We start from the raw sequence: 15,000 nt of genomic DNA on the forward strand, positions 1-15,000 counted from the left end.
AATTCGAATATACATTCGAATAGTTGTTAAAAATAGAATTTCGAATGTGAAAATTAATATTCGAATGTAAAAAAAAAAAAAAAAAAAACAGCGGCAGCACTGTCTGCTTTGCAGGTGGGCGCGCGCCTGAGATCAGGGACAGGTCACAGGAGTCGCACTGTCTGGCACAGAGTCACTGCTGACAATTGACTTGCGAGATGCAGAAAGTGCAGAATCCAGCTTGACCGCAGCAGAGAAAGTGATTGTAAACCCCAAACATCTAAAGAGTGATGTCTGGAAATATTTCGGATTTTGGTCAGTTGATGGTAAACTTGTTGAGCCTACAGCTAAAGTAGTGTATAAGCTATGTAAGCTAGAGTTAGCTTACCATTCAACAACTAGCAACTTGAGGCTACATCTCCACATTTTGGAGATGTAGCCTCAAGTTGCTAGTTGTTGAATGGTAACCTAACTCTAGCTTACACACTACTTTAGCTGTAGGCTCAACAAGTTGCCTCACTGCTGACAGTTGACTTGGTGGAAGATGGCAGAAAGTGCAGAACCCTGCTTGACCGCAGCAGAGAAAGTGATTGTAACCCCCAAAAATCTAAAGAGTGATGTCTGGAAATATTTCGGATTTTGGGCAGTTGATTGTAAACTTGTTGAACCTACAGATAAAGTAGTGTGTAAGCTAGCGTTAGCTTACCATTCAACAACTAGCAACTTGAGGCTACATCTCCAAAATGTGCATCCAAGTGAATATGGCATAATATGTGGAACTTCAGCGAAACAGCCACGTCTGGATACATATTTTGCGCCGTCCGTCACAAGTTCGTTGCGTGCGGCACGACAGGAGGCCTGCACGCAAAAATTGATTTCGTTCATATGCAAGGACATGAGGCCGATCAGTGTGGTGGATGGGATAGGCTTCAGGGAGTTCTGTGAAGCACTGGAACCGAGGTACCGTATCCCTTGTTGTCGTTCATTTAAACCGCTATGCGCAGAGAGCGCGACGGTGCGGGAGAGGCAGAGAGAGGGAGAAAGAAAGAGTGCGTGTGAGCGAGTGTGTGCAAGCTCTGCGGTCTTGGCCATTAGTTAATTTACTTATTTTTGTGTAGGTAATATGTTGTTAAATATGTTTAAACTTAAATAAATTACCTATACAAGTAGTTATGTCTCGTTGTATTAATTTGTCCTGTTATTGACGTGCCTAATGCGCAACCAGAAATTTGAATATGTTCGAATATATGTGTTTTTTTAAAGCGAATATTCGAACGTCATTTTTAAGCAATTTTGACAGCCCTAGTAGACAGGCAGATGGAGAAGAGGAACACGGCCCGCCAGAGTTCCCCCTGCACATTCTGGGACTGATGCTGATGAAGGAGACACTGCCTGCTTGTTTGGCCTTTGTTTGAATGATGTGTGTGGCCAGGGTGAAGAGGTGTCAGCGACGGCTCTGATAAGATGGATGTTGCATGTTTGCATAATATGCGGAACAGGATGAAAATGGCTTGCATAGCATGTGTGAGTGTGTGGAACGTATTTGATGGAATTTGTGTTGGGTGTGTAAGGACAGTCCCGATTACATTGTGTGTTTGTGTGTGTGTGTGTGTGTGTGTGTGTGTGTGTGTGTGTGTGTGTGTGTGTGTGTGTGGGGGGGGGGGGGTAGTTTATTTGTGTGTGTTCTGCTGCGTGTGGATCCAACTCGCTCCCTGTTTTCAAGATGATCAGCATCTCATTTTACTTGGCAGATTCCTGTGTCCAAATATGTGCCCTGGGGGGGAAAAATAAGGGGACAAACACATACTCACTCACACACACCAGCTTCTGGTTCATCCCACATTTCTTTTTGTCTTTCTCTCCCTCCCTCCCTCCCTCGCTCTCTCTCTCTCTCTCTTTCGCTCTCTCTCTCTGTGCTCAGTATAATAACATTGAAGTGAGATGCTGAAAAAAGGACAAAACAGAGAGTGTGCCTTGGTGCACTGCTGGTTATTTTCATTCTTGCCTTCCCTAGGCACGCTTCACCACATGGTGGAATCACTCAGTTGTTTTTGAACACCCTGGAAGGTTATTTAGGTCCTTGAGGTAACCCAGGCTGCAAATGCCTACAGCTGACTTGTCTAAAGAGTGTGTGTGTGTTTGTGTGTGTACATTTGTTTGTTTGGTGTGTGTGTGTTTAACGGTTTTATGGATGTGTGTTTGTGTGTGAGAGTGTGTAAGAGCCAGGGACAAGAGAGAGAGAGAGATTGCGTGCATTCTGAAGCCTTAAAGCAGAGCTGACAGCTGTGCTCCAATTGCAAAGCTTGTTATTATAGTGCTCATTATTACCACTGCATCAGCGTTTGTCCCTGTGTGTGTGTGTGTGTGTGTGTGTGTGTGTGTGTGTGTGTGTGTGTGTGTGTGTGTGTGTCTGTGTCTGTCTGTCTGTCTGTCTGTCTGTCTGTCTGTCTGTCTGTCTGTCTGTCTGTCTGTCTGTCTGTCTGTCTGTCTGTCTGTCTGTCTGTCTGTCTGTCTGTCTGTCTGTCTGTCTGTCTGTCTGTCTGTCTGTCTGTCTGTCTGTCTGTCTGTCTGTCTGTCTGTCTGTCTGTCTGTCTGTCTGTCTGTCTGTGTGTGTGTGTGTGTGTGTGTGTGTGTTGATGTGTGTGTGTGTGCGCTCCTGTGTATATAAGTGTGTGTGTGTCTTTATGTGTGGGGGTGGATGGCAAAGGGAGACAGAGGACGTTGGCGAAGGATTCCCTGAGTTAAGTAAAGAGTAAAGTAAAGTAAAGTAATTTAGACCTAAGGGAGGCAGAGTGAGAATGATGGAGACTAAAGATGTCAGTTATCATGGACATGGACATTTACTGTACATTCTGACTATTTGTATCTATAGTCCCCATTTCATTCAGACTTGGTGTGTGTATGTGTATGTGTGTGTGTGTGTGTGTGTGTGTGTGTGTGTGTGTATGTGTGTGTGTGTTTTTGTTTGTGTGTTAGTGTGTGTGTGTGTGTCTGTATGTGTGTATGTGTGTGTGTGTATGTGTATGAATATGTATTTGTGTGTTTGTGTCTTTGTCTGTCTTTGTCTCTGTCTCTGTGTCTTTCTGTCTGTCTCTCTGTGAAGGAGTAGTAACAGGTGAATGGACCAGAAATAGATATCTCACATGAGAAAGTCCAGGAGCCTTAGGATGATGTTATCCACTGAAGCAGAACACACACACATGCACGCACACAGTCTTAAGGCAATTTGTAAGGTCTGGATAGTGCTGACACACACACCTGTAGAGATGCCTACAAACACGCACACACACATACACGCACGCGCACACACACACCACACCCACAAACACCGTGAAGTGATGGATACGGTGCATATCTCATATCTTCACGGTGCAATGTTAGAAATGGATACATAAGATAAACAAGATAATGCACACAGCCTATATTAAGACAGCCATGAGTGGTACCAAAGAAAACACTGCCTGAACAAAAATCTCTACACTCAAATCACAGCAAAGCTCTCCTCCATGAATTTATTCTCAGTTCTTCAAAAGGACATCGGACGGTACATCAACAAACAGAACATGAACAACCGTGTTGTTACTAAGAGTAGAACTACCTCTCACACTTGTTTTTCTCAGTCCAGCAGACGTAGCAGACACCTACACAGTGGCCTGTAGCTGTCTGCACAAGAATATTACCCTGACTACCTTACATAAGGGGAGGGAGACCACCGCAACTGAGCGTGTGGAGTATTTATAGTATCGCCAACACAGCTTTGCATAGAGACACAATTGTCCATCCTTTCATGCTATGTTCATAATTTCTCCCATTCCTGAAGTCACAAACACAAATACTTTGCATCGCACTCATCATGTGGGCAACACAGTCATTTTCCCTGATCAGCCATTTTGTTTCTGTATGTGGTGTAATGGTGGTTGTTTGCCTATGGCGGTTGCGCTGAGCATGTAATGGTGCAGGGGCTTTTTGCATAGGCTGGTCAGGATGCAGTGCCTCTCTCCCTGCTCAACCGTGCCTGAGATACATGTGTGTGCTTCTCAGTGCTAACCTAACCAGACAGCTCTGTGACATCACACACCCTGGGCAATGGGAACGTACGTTGTGTGTGTGTGTGTGTGTGTGTGTGTGTGTGTGTGTGTGTGTGTGTGTATGGATGAGCAGCGGATGGATGGACAGACAGCCCATCTGTGGTGTGAGCACAGATCTTTGGTGTGGTTCCAGGCTGTTTTGGACCTCACATTGTCCAGCGTGTGACTGAAAACAGTGTTTCTGATGCGAGGATGTGTCAGAGGGTAGGCAACACTGTGTGTGTGTGTGTGTGTGTGTGTGTGTGTGTGTGTGTGTGTGTGTGTGTGTGTGTGTGTGTGAATATCTATGTGTCTGTGAGTGTGTATGTGTGTGTGTGTGTGTGTGTGTCTGCCTGTGTGTATACGCCATGAAAAAAAGGGTTGTGTGATCCCCTGAGGGGTAAGTCCCTGATGTGTGTTTGTGATAAAAATATAACAGGCAGATCCGTGTGTGTGTGTGTGTGTGTGTGTGTGGTGTAAGGGTCAGAAACAGCCTCAGCACATGAACATAAAAAGCGTCCTCCCTCTTCTCTCCTTTCCTCTGCTCTCCTCCTATTCCCTCTTCTCTCCTCTCCTGTCCTCTTCTCTCTTCTCTTCTATTCTCCTATGTTCTGTTCATTTTTCTTCCTCTCTAATCCGTTGCTGGGCTTTTCGTTTCCTCTTGTTATGTAAGTTGGATAAAGCTACTGTCCATCACGATAGAACTAACCCTGTGTCCTTCACACCATGTCACTCTTTGCATGAGTGTGTGTGTGCGTGTGTGTGTGTGTGGGGGGGGGGTTTGTGTTTGTGTGTGTGTGTGTGTGTGTGTGTGTGTGTGTGTGTGTGTGTGTGTGTGTGTGTGAGTGTGTGTGTTTTGATTTATTTTCCCCTTTTGATCCTATTTAGCATCATGCCCAATTTCACAGCTTTGTGAGCTATCAATGTTTGGCTGGTTTCAAAGCATTAGCACTTAGTAGAGGAAAAGCTTGGCACACATCCTGATGGAAGAATCAAATGTCTACCACTCCACATTTGTGGCCAGGTCCTGTTCACTCTCCACTCTCCACAACAAACCAAAACATGTCAAAATGCCCCACTAAAAAATCTCCAAATAAGATTCCCCATTGACTTCATCCCATTTAATTCCCAGTTCCCTGTATTGCTTAATGAGACAGTTTTTGTCTTTTCTGGAAGGTAATAGACTAGAGATGCTATTGCTAAAACGGTAGCAGTACTCAGTCACACCACAGAAACAAACAAAAATGAAATACTCTTTTGTACACAATACACACACACACACACACACACACACACACACACACACACACACACACACCTACACACACACACACTCACACACACACACACACACACACACACACATTCACACACATCCGTATATAGAGATGCGGACAACTACAAACACACACCCATCCTCACTAATGCAAACAGAAAGGAATGCCCACGCTCGCACATACACTTTGAGCATCCATCATTCACCACAGAGGCTTACACTCTCCACGATAGACACATACCTTATAGAAACCTAAAATATACACACCCCTGCTTATGACGCACAGGAATACAGGATATGCACGATTAGCAGCTGCCTACTTTCCAAGTCACACCCTGATAGGCCCATTTTACACACACAAAGAATAAAAATGTCCCACCTGACTAACAAATGTTGACACTCAAACAACCAGCAAAACAAAAATAAAAAGAATCAAAGATCTGACCACTACTATAGCAGATACAGTACATAATGCCATTTGTGCTTTAGAACTCAACGGGCTCACCATCGTCGGCCCGTCGTCATGAAAGAGTCACTGATATGTTTTCTACGTATCTTTGGCCAACACCGCACACGGCAGAAGTCGAATCCGTTTCACATCTTCCAGTGCCAGTCCTGTGCGGGGTCCAAACATCCTGGACGTGTTAAAGGGGGCGAAGACGAGGAGCAAAGGGGAGAGTGTCTGTCATGTTCGGTTCTTTGAAAGATTTGGTTTGGCTCCTTAGTTGCCAGATAAACAAGCTCAGCACCAACTTCAGTTCTCTCTGCAGTCTAAAGAACTGCAGGGATGGGTGAGTGCCTTGATGATGATGATGATGATGAGGATGATGTGTGTGTGTGTGTGTGTGTGTGTGTGTGTGTGTGTGTGTGTGTGTGTGTGTGTGTGGTGTGTGGTGAGTGTGTGGTTTGTGTGTTCCTGTCTGGAGTTTTCAGAGTTTCATTGTTTTGTTCATATAAAGAGAGTCTATTTGTGTTTTTGTAGGTATCCATTGGAAAAGGGGGTAGATTTTGAAATGTACATGTGCATATGTTGTCTGTGTGTATGTTGCTTTGGTCATGTTTTAGCATATCCTTTGGTGACTATGTTTGTATGTGTGTGTGTGTGTGTGTGTGTGTGTGTGTGTGTGTGTGTGTGTGCTTGAGTATGTGCATGTGTGTGACTGAGTGTGTTTGCATCGGTGTGTGTGTTGGCGTCAGCTATCCCGTCTGTGTTAGGATCTTTGCATCCTCCGGCGCACACCGGACTCCAGTCCCATCCGCGTGGCTCTGAGTTCCGTTTGCATCCTCAAGAGCGCGTGCTCCTTCTCCCTCACGCTATGGTGTTCTCCAGCGGCTCCTTCTCATCGGCCGTGCCCTTCGCCTCCTTGTCCTTGTCCTTCTCCGGCAGGGACACTGCCGCCGCCGCCCTCTGCTCGGCCTTCTTCAGGTCGCGCTGGTAGCGCGCCATGATGGCCGCGTAGGCGCAGCCGTAGATGGCCGCCGCCACCATCATCAGGAGCACGATGCTGCACACCACGCCCGTGACCACCACCGTGGCGATGGCGTGCCTCAGGTTGACCGGCCGCGGGCGCTGCTTGGGCTCGCACTCCGGCAGCTGGCCAGCTTCGGCTCCGCCGCCCGCGAGCTCGGGCAGGTGCAGGAGGTCCACCCGGTGTCGGTGCTCGGACTCCAGGTGGCGGAGGTTGGAGAACAGGTAGTGGTAGCTGGTGGCCATGCAGGAGTGGAAGAGCTCGTAGGGGACCCGCTGTAGGTCCTTGTCTTTCATGGGGTCGGGCTGGGTGCAGGTGACCTCGTCCACCACACCACCTGGGGTAGCGGTCCAGGGAGGGAGAGATCAAAAGCAGGATATCAAAACTTCATCATCATAATAATAATAGTATCTCAGAAATGATCACAAATAAACAAATGGTCACTTTATCACTTTGCAGATGTTTCAAGAAATTAGTTTCAAAAACATTTCCTCACCCACTGCTTGCCTTTACTGTTCTTGTTAAATGTCGGCAAATTTAACGATGTACATTTTTGTCTATATATGTAAACAATTTATGTAAACAATTTGTAAACAGGAGGATGATCAAGCATATTCAGCGAGAATATGTTCCCAATCAGCCAGTGCAGAGTCTCAGTCCGTATGGTCGTCTTACGGCAGGTGCATCGCCTGACGGCTTTTGTTTGGAGAGGATTTCTGCTCTGTCACAGACTCTGTGGTAAACACAGCAGTGCCCCCACACCTGAGCATCATGAATAGGGATGAACACACTGATGGCCACACGCTGTATCGTCTGTATCGTAGTCGCTGTCGGTCCCCAGCCCTGCCCTGCTGGGTAGTAATGCCCGCGCAGTCAGAGGAAGTAACCTGACAGGTAGCCTCTCTCTCTCTTTCCCCCCGGACCACACGCAGACCACACCAGCTGCTCCGGCACGTTCTGTTCTCGGTGGTGGGAGGCTCCAACCGTGCGTTCGCCGTTGTGCAGTCTCCTCGCCCGTAATTAGGCCCGAGCTGAGCAGGAGACGCACGCAGCTGCTGTTTAGCGCCTCGCTGATCTCATCCCCGATGCTAATAAATGTCAATTACCTGAGGAGAGCTAACGAGACGTTAACATCTACAGGTCAGGCAAGGAAAGCGTGCTCTGCAAGGCAAGTTTTATTGTGAGGAGGCTGGGAAAATAAGTGACAGAACTTTCATTCTTTCTTTCATTTTTCCCTCTTTCCTTTTTTTCTCTTTCTCACCTACCTACTTCCTCCCTTTAACTCTGTCATTCTGTCGTTCGCCGACCTCCTCCATTGTCCTTTCTCCTACCCGTCTGTTTCCCCGTGTGCTCGGAGCACATGTGCCTCATCGCCCCGAATGTATTCTAATATGTGTCATTTGAATTTCAAACTGCGCGCTGTTCTGAATGAGAATGAGCCTGAGAGTGTGAGTGCGAGTGAGAATGAGGCCTTGGGCCCCTCGGCTGTGAATTGAGGTCAGTGGCATGGTGGGGCAGGAGCAGCGGTGTTCTCCGCTCGGAGCAGGGTGCTGCTGGGAAGACTCAAGTGCTGTCAAGTGAAGAGAAACAACCCCAATGTGATTCAGACATGGGGGAGAGATTAGTACTCTCTCTGACATACACACGCACACACACACACACGCACACACACACACACACACACACACACACACACACACACACACACACACACACACATATGCACAGCAGCCTACACAGCTAATTTGTTGAATTCATGAATTTCATTTTTGTCAATTTCTCAGCCCCCGAATGCTTCACGGTCTGTTTGCTGGTAATGATTTAATATAGCCATGGGATGTTCGCCCTGGTGCCTGTCTAATGGGTCTATTTATACGTTCGTGAAGACGAATGGAGATGGTTGGTTTGGAGATGAGGCTGCTGAGCACATGTAGCGGGCTGGTTTTGGTCTGTCTCTCTTGGTCTAGATGTGGTTATGTGTGAGCTCTTACCCATCATATCTGCTTAAGAAGCTCTGATGTAAGATTCCTGTTGTGGATTCAATTAATCTGCATATGATGATGGGGGTCATGGTATGTTGTTGAATTTGACTGCAGGGCTTGTGTAGTGTGTGTGTGTGTGTGTGTGTGTGTGTGTGTGTGTGTGTGTGTGTGTGTGTGTGTGTGTTTGACTAGAGGGAACAGCTGCAACATAGCTTTCCTATTACTCAACTGATAAAAATAATATTAATAATGCTACAGCCCCCTGCCCCACTCCACTCTACCCTCTTTCTCTTCCTCTCTCTCTCTTCTCTCTTTCTCTCTCCCCCTTCCTCAGCTAATTGGACAAAATGTTTAGCTGGTTTAATCCAGATTGCCACTCTTGCTGTGGGGGCTGGGACCAAAGTCACTGCATTTTCAAATTGCATTACACTGCCTAATAGGATGTCCTTTTTCTTCCTCTCTTTCTCTCTCTCTCTCATTCTCTTTCTCTCGCCTTATTCCCTCTCTGCTTTCCCCCCCACCCTCCCTTTTCTATGTTTATATCTGTGCCTTTCCCATAATGAGGAGTTGCTGTGGACTTTTACTTTGAGCCACAATGGGTTCTCTCCTCCAGAGTGGCCGTGACTGATGACATTCACACCTCAGCGCCCCCCACATCCAGCCCATCACAGCACGCTCCGCTCGCACTCACCCACCCGCCATCTTGGCTCTCATTTCTCTCAGAGGTGAGCTGTAGCAGTGCCATCAAAAACCAGGTCATTGTTTCAGAGCTACTTAGAAGCAATATCAAGGAAAGCGCTAATGCTAAGTAAAAACAACATAGACCAGGATGCCTGATGAGCAGCACTAAGTAAAGAGGCTGGTTACTTAGGACCAATCCGTTTGCAAATGGAGGACAGTGCTCTCACTTCAGGGCTGGAGAGACATTTAACAGCAACTTAGTCCAGTGTGAGGGCTGCGTTCCAGCTTGACGGCATCCATGATTTATTGCTCATCATGATTGTATCAAATTACACTTCAGATCAAATTGCGCTCTAATTTATGGATTTTCCTCACGCTGAACTCAGAAGGGGGACTGGATTAATGGCTCCCCTCATCCTCAAAAAGACGAGCTGACTTTAACAGTTGTGTGTTTACACACACAGACACAGTAGTTGACAACAGGCATATGTTCTGTTGCCCCCCCCCACTGGTTTATACCTTTTGACCTTTTCTGCCACTGATGTTGGCACCCTTTGATGAGGGATTATTGTTGACATTGCAGTGATGTCCATCAGATGACAGTGACCGTGCCCTACTAAAGCACCGAACCCTAACGGCGGTTGCCGAAGAGGAACGCCACCTCTGAAGCTTCAGTGTGCGAGTAAAGGACAACAAAAACACTGCCAACCATAACAGTCACATCGGTAATAACGTGCTTGAGTATCAGTTCTGGTTTGTGCATAGCTTTCAACGCAGTCAGAGTATTCCCACTCGCCTCCTATCTCCTGCTGTGCCTTTGAAGTGGGTCTATTTAAAAAGAGAGCGGCAGCAGCAGCAGCACCGACCCGGAGCCCTGTGTAATCCAAACCCACTCAGTATCGTCACGCGTGTCTTTGCTGCAGCTCCGTTTCCCGGCCCTGAAGAGGAGGATCCCTGGGTCCCTCTAGGGTCTGCACAGCCCTCAGCGCTGTCAGTAACAAAACCTGTAGTCTGACTCACATTCTGCAGTGGCATTTCTGTAGAGGACTCTCTCTCTCTTTCTTTCTCTCTTTCTCTCTCGTTCTCTCGTTCTCTCTCTCTCACTCTCTCTCTCTCTCTCACTCTCTCCGGGTTTGGCAGCAAGTTACTTCTTAGCTCTGGTGTCTTTGTGAGTGGCGTCACCAGTCTTTAAATAGAATGAGAAGTTTTGCAAAGCGATGAATATATTCATGTTGTCCTTTTGTGCCGTTTCGCTCGTTCTGTCTTGAGGGCACTGGTCAAAGTTGCGCCCACAATCCCACACATGACAAAGCGATCGATAACCACCTACAGCCGGAGCCTGCTCACATCCAGCCAGATTCACCAGAGCCAGAGCCAGAGCGCACGCTCACAACTTCAGCACTGCTGGACTTACTGATGGGCTCTTTTCTTCTGCTGCTCCCAGTGAGACAGCCACTGAGAGAGGCTAATTGGAGCACATTTTGACCTTGCACAAAACAGTTCCAAACTTCCCAACTAATCGGAACAAGTTTTTTACTTGGCACTACACATTGCTAAACTTTGAATCAGTACTGGTACCACACACTTAGTGGAACTTTGTGAGCCTGTGCACAGGAATCCTCTCCTATGAGTATGTGTTAACGTAGTGTAGTACTCAGTGTAATTACAGGTTAGCTCAGTGTACTTACAGTGTACTTTCACTTCAATGTGTTAACTTAAGTATACTTCTTAACCTCCATATCAACATAGCCAGAATTCTCCATGCCGTCCAAATAGTGCCTCCTTTTCCCATAATCCCCCACTGAACCCCCTGCTGGGCCACCTACCCTTGAAGCGGAAGGTCTCCAGCCAGAGTTTGAGGGCGATCATGTGGCAGTCACAGCGCCAGGGGTTCCCCCGCAGCTGCAGCTCCTCCAGGCTCTCCAGCGCCTCCAGGTGGCCGCGGTCCAGCTTCTGCAGCCGGTTGTGGCGCAGAAAGAGGTGCCGCAGCTGCCGCATGCTGTCGGCCATCGCGCCGGGCAGCCCGGCGATGACGTTGTGCGACAGGTCCAGCAGCGTGAGGTTGCGCACCGAGCCCAGGAGCCGGCGGTCCAGCTCGCGGATGGCGTTGTGGCCCAGGCTGAGGCTCTGTAGCACCCGCAGGCCCAGGAGTGCGCTGGGCGACACCGACGTAATGGAGTTGTTGGTCAGGTCCAGCACGCGCAGCTGCGGAGTGTCGCGGAATGCCATGGAGCCCAGGCCGCGGATGCGGTTGTCCTGCAGGAGCAGCTCCAGCGTGTCGGACTGAAGGTGACGCGGGATGTCGTAGAGGCCCCGGCCACGGCAGTCCACCGACTTGGCCTCGACGTCGCACGAGCACTCCTTCGGGCAGGGCGATGTCACATGGACCAATAGGAGCGCGACAAATGCTTTGAACACACCCCCTGTGAAGACAAACAGGAAGCAAAACATTTTTTGTATTGATTACCCACTTTTCAGTGTTGAGACATCAGGAAGAACTACACACTGGGAACAGCTCTCTATGACCCCACATAAATCCCAGCATGCAACTGGACACCACTGAGGAAGCCCTATTTGTCTCTGCATCTGCTGTGCCAGTGGACAGCAATGGAAACATGCAACTGTTCCAACGCCAGAGATATGCCCTTTACGACTCGTCCATCCTGCGATCGCTCTGCCAATGTGAATCATCCATCATTATTGACAACCCTGCTCTGAGTTTCAAGGCCCTCTTCCTGTTTCAGGGGTGTGTGGCGCGCTTCTTAGGACTTCCTCTGTTTATGTCAAGGTCAGGCTCTGTTGCTGGCTCTTTAAAATGTCTCCTTTCTTAGACCGGTGCTGTATTTATAGTAGGCATGAGTCGACCGCTGCCACCAGAGACTCTGGACATACTGCGCAAACAGCGCCAAACTACTCTGGCACTAACCTCGGGACATACTCAAACAGGCACAAACACACACACACACACACACACACACACACACACACACACACACACACACACACACACACACACACACACAGTCTGCTTGGTTCAGAAAAGCACTCTGGCCCTGACCCTTTAGACAGATGCACAAAGGCCATCACAGACACGCACACACATACACATACACATTCACACACACACACACACACACACATGCACACATTCATACTCAGAAATACACACACACACACACACATATACTCATCCCAAAACAAACAAAGCAGTGGTCTGGCAGTGCCTATTGTGTGCTTTTTTGAACAGAGCACTCCAGTCCTGACTCATGAGAGAGCCTTGATGCCCTGTGTCTGTGTTTGAAGCCTTTTATTTGGGAGTGCGCCTGAGGCTGAGGACCCTGGGCAGTGGTGTGGATGAATCAAGCACATGAATATCAACTTAATGAGCAGAGGAAGTTCCGCCCCCCCCTCACCCCGGCTCAACTTACCCCACTCCTCTCCACTGACCAGCGTTTGACTCAACTCATCCTCTCTTATTCAGACCGTGCCATCTGTCAGAGGAGTGTTGTTAGGTAACTAATGCCACACTGAGTGATACTAAGCTCAGGTGAAGGTCTGTGGTCAACTTAACCTTACACACATCCTCAGTCGCTCTCTCACTCATACACAAACACACACACACACTTGAGATCACACACACAACCATTGCACTGGACAAGGCTCACATAAATAAACACATAATTTCTTGAGTTTTCAGAGTAAGATATTTAATCAGAGACTAAGAGGTCTTTCAGAAATTGTCCTCTCAACCAACGCACTGTGGCTACTCTTGCCTTTTAGTAGCACATGCATGATGCTCAGAGTGACAGCATCAAAACATTGTTATCTCGATCAAATCATAGCTGTCTTAATCGCGGTACTGCCAGGATTCAACGCAATGGAGAGCTGGAACATAAGCAAGTGCCATTTCAGGCATCCATTTGAAGAAAAAAAACAACGAAGACAGATCAGCACTGTTTTAGCAGTGAGTACACATAATATGATCATACACGTTCCCACGTTGCAATGTTAAGCCTGTTCACGCTTGGGCTCCGTTGAGAATAACATTGTCACAGAAGCCAGTTAATATTGATCGCACAGAATTACAGCGCCTGTCAGAGGCTCATGTTGCCAAGTTACAACAGACCGTAGCTTGACACTGCTCAAATGAGAATCTAAGATTATTATGGGATAGAGATGAGCTTTGGGTCTTACCTCTCATGGCTGATAGACCACTCCTCTTCCTCTTGTAAGATTTTTGTTGGAGATGAAGTACAGTAGTCCCTCACTGTGTGTGAGTGTGTGTTTGTGTTTGAGAGTTTGTGTGTGGCTCAGTGTCAAACCCCGGTTATGTCCGTTGGATGCTGGTCCTCATCGCTGGTCTCAGTGGCTGACCCCATCTCTGCGGCCAGTCCAGAGAGAGCTATGTGAGCGTGTGTCTGTGCGTGTGCGTGCGTGTGTGTGTGTGTGTGTGTGTGAGAGAGAGAGAGAAAGAGCGCAAGCCAGCGAGAGCAAGTGCGCTGTGGAGTAGTTCCTGTGGAGTGGTACCACTCTGCCTGCTCTATCTCTCACTCAGGCGCTTCCCTGTTTGTCTCTCTTTCACTCTCTCACTCTCTCTCTCTCTCACTCCCCCTCTCTCTTTTGAGACCAACTCTCCTGTGCTCTTTTTTCCTTCCTCTCTCTCCCGCACTTGCTCTTTTTACACCCTCCGTTTACTTATGCTATCTCTCATCATCATCTCTTCATAGCCCTGCTGCATGTCTATCTCTTTGGCTCCCCCTTATTCTCCCTCTCTAACCCTCCATCTCTCTCTCTCTCTAACCCTCTATTTCTCTCTCTCTCCAACCCTCTATCTCTCTCTCTCCCTCCCTCCCTCCCTCTCTGTTTGTCTGTCCTGTTTTCCTCCATATCTTCCTTTATGCCTACGCTTCACTGGTTCTCTCTCTCTCTCTCTCTCTCTCTCTCTCTCTCTCTCGCTCTCTCTCCTCTCTCTCTCTCCGTGTGTGTGTCTCTCTCTCTCTCTCTCTGTCTGTCTGTCTGTCTGTCTGTCTCTCTTTGATGTGTCGTACTAGTGAGAATGAGAGTGTGTCAGCATGCCCTAGACAGCTGTGTCTCTTAAATCACACTGGAAAGGCTGGAGCTTTTCCATTTTCCCAGGATTAATCTGTCTAAACAGCCCCCCCCCCCAACCTATCAATACAAATGCATACATAGTCACACACACACCCACACACACCCACACACACACACACACACACACACACACACACACACACACACACACACACACACACACACACACACACACACACACATACATGTATGCACACAATCGGACCGAATTAGGGATTACACATACTGAGGCGTGCACACAACCATACACACATACGTACACACACACACACACACACACACACACACACACACACACACACACACACAGACACACACACACACACACATTTCCGTGCACAGCTATTTGGATATTTCCGCTTGGCACAGTGCTGCTTATTAGCTTCCTCGCTCCAGTGACATCACATTTCAAGAGCAGGCAGAGAACGGGCAGA

The 15,000-nt window shown here is 47.9% G+C and overlaps 2 protein-coding genes across 5 annotated transcripts in view; one reads left to right on the forward strand and one right to left on the reverse strand.

Annotated features, from left to right (window-relative positions):
• Positions 1–15,000, forward strand: part of cacna2d3a (calcium channel, voltage-dependent, alpha 2/delta subunit 3a) — a 172,896-nt gene that overhangs the window by 126,206 nt on the left and 31,690 nt on the right. The window lies entirely within an intron of this gene.
• LOC116220311 (leucine-rich repeat and transmembrane domain-containing protein 1) lies at positions 5,382–14,568 on the reverse strand. 2 transcript variants are annotated; one of them, XM_031566327.2, is made up of 3 exons: positions 13,649–14,568; positions 11,281–11,877; positions 5,382–7,128 (listed from the first exon to the last, which is right to left on the reverse strand). In XM_031566327.2, exons 1-3 carry the CDS (start codon positions 13,653–13,655, stop codon positions 6,632–6,634), a joined length of 1,101 nt encoding a protein of 366 aa, XP_031422187.1. In that variant the 5' UTR covers positions 13,656–14,568; the 3' UTR covers positions 5,382–6,631. The 2 variants fall into 2 exon arrangements, with proteins under 2 accessions (XP_031422187.1, XP_031422186.1); XM_031566326.2 differs by lacking the exon at positions 13,649–14,568 and having other exon boundaries at positions 11,281–12,465.

The sequence above is a fragment of the Clupea harengus genome, chromosome 4 (assembly GCF_900700415.2).
Source record: "Clupea harengus chromosome 4, Ch_v2.0.2, whole genome shotgun sequence".
Classification (NCBI taxonomy): domain Eukaryota; kingdom Metazoa; phylum Chordata; class Actinopteri; order Clupeiformes; family Clupeidae; genus Clupea; species Clupea harengus.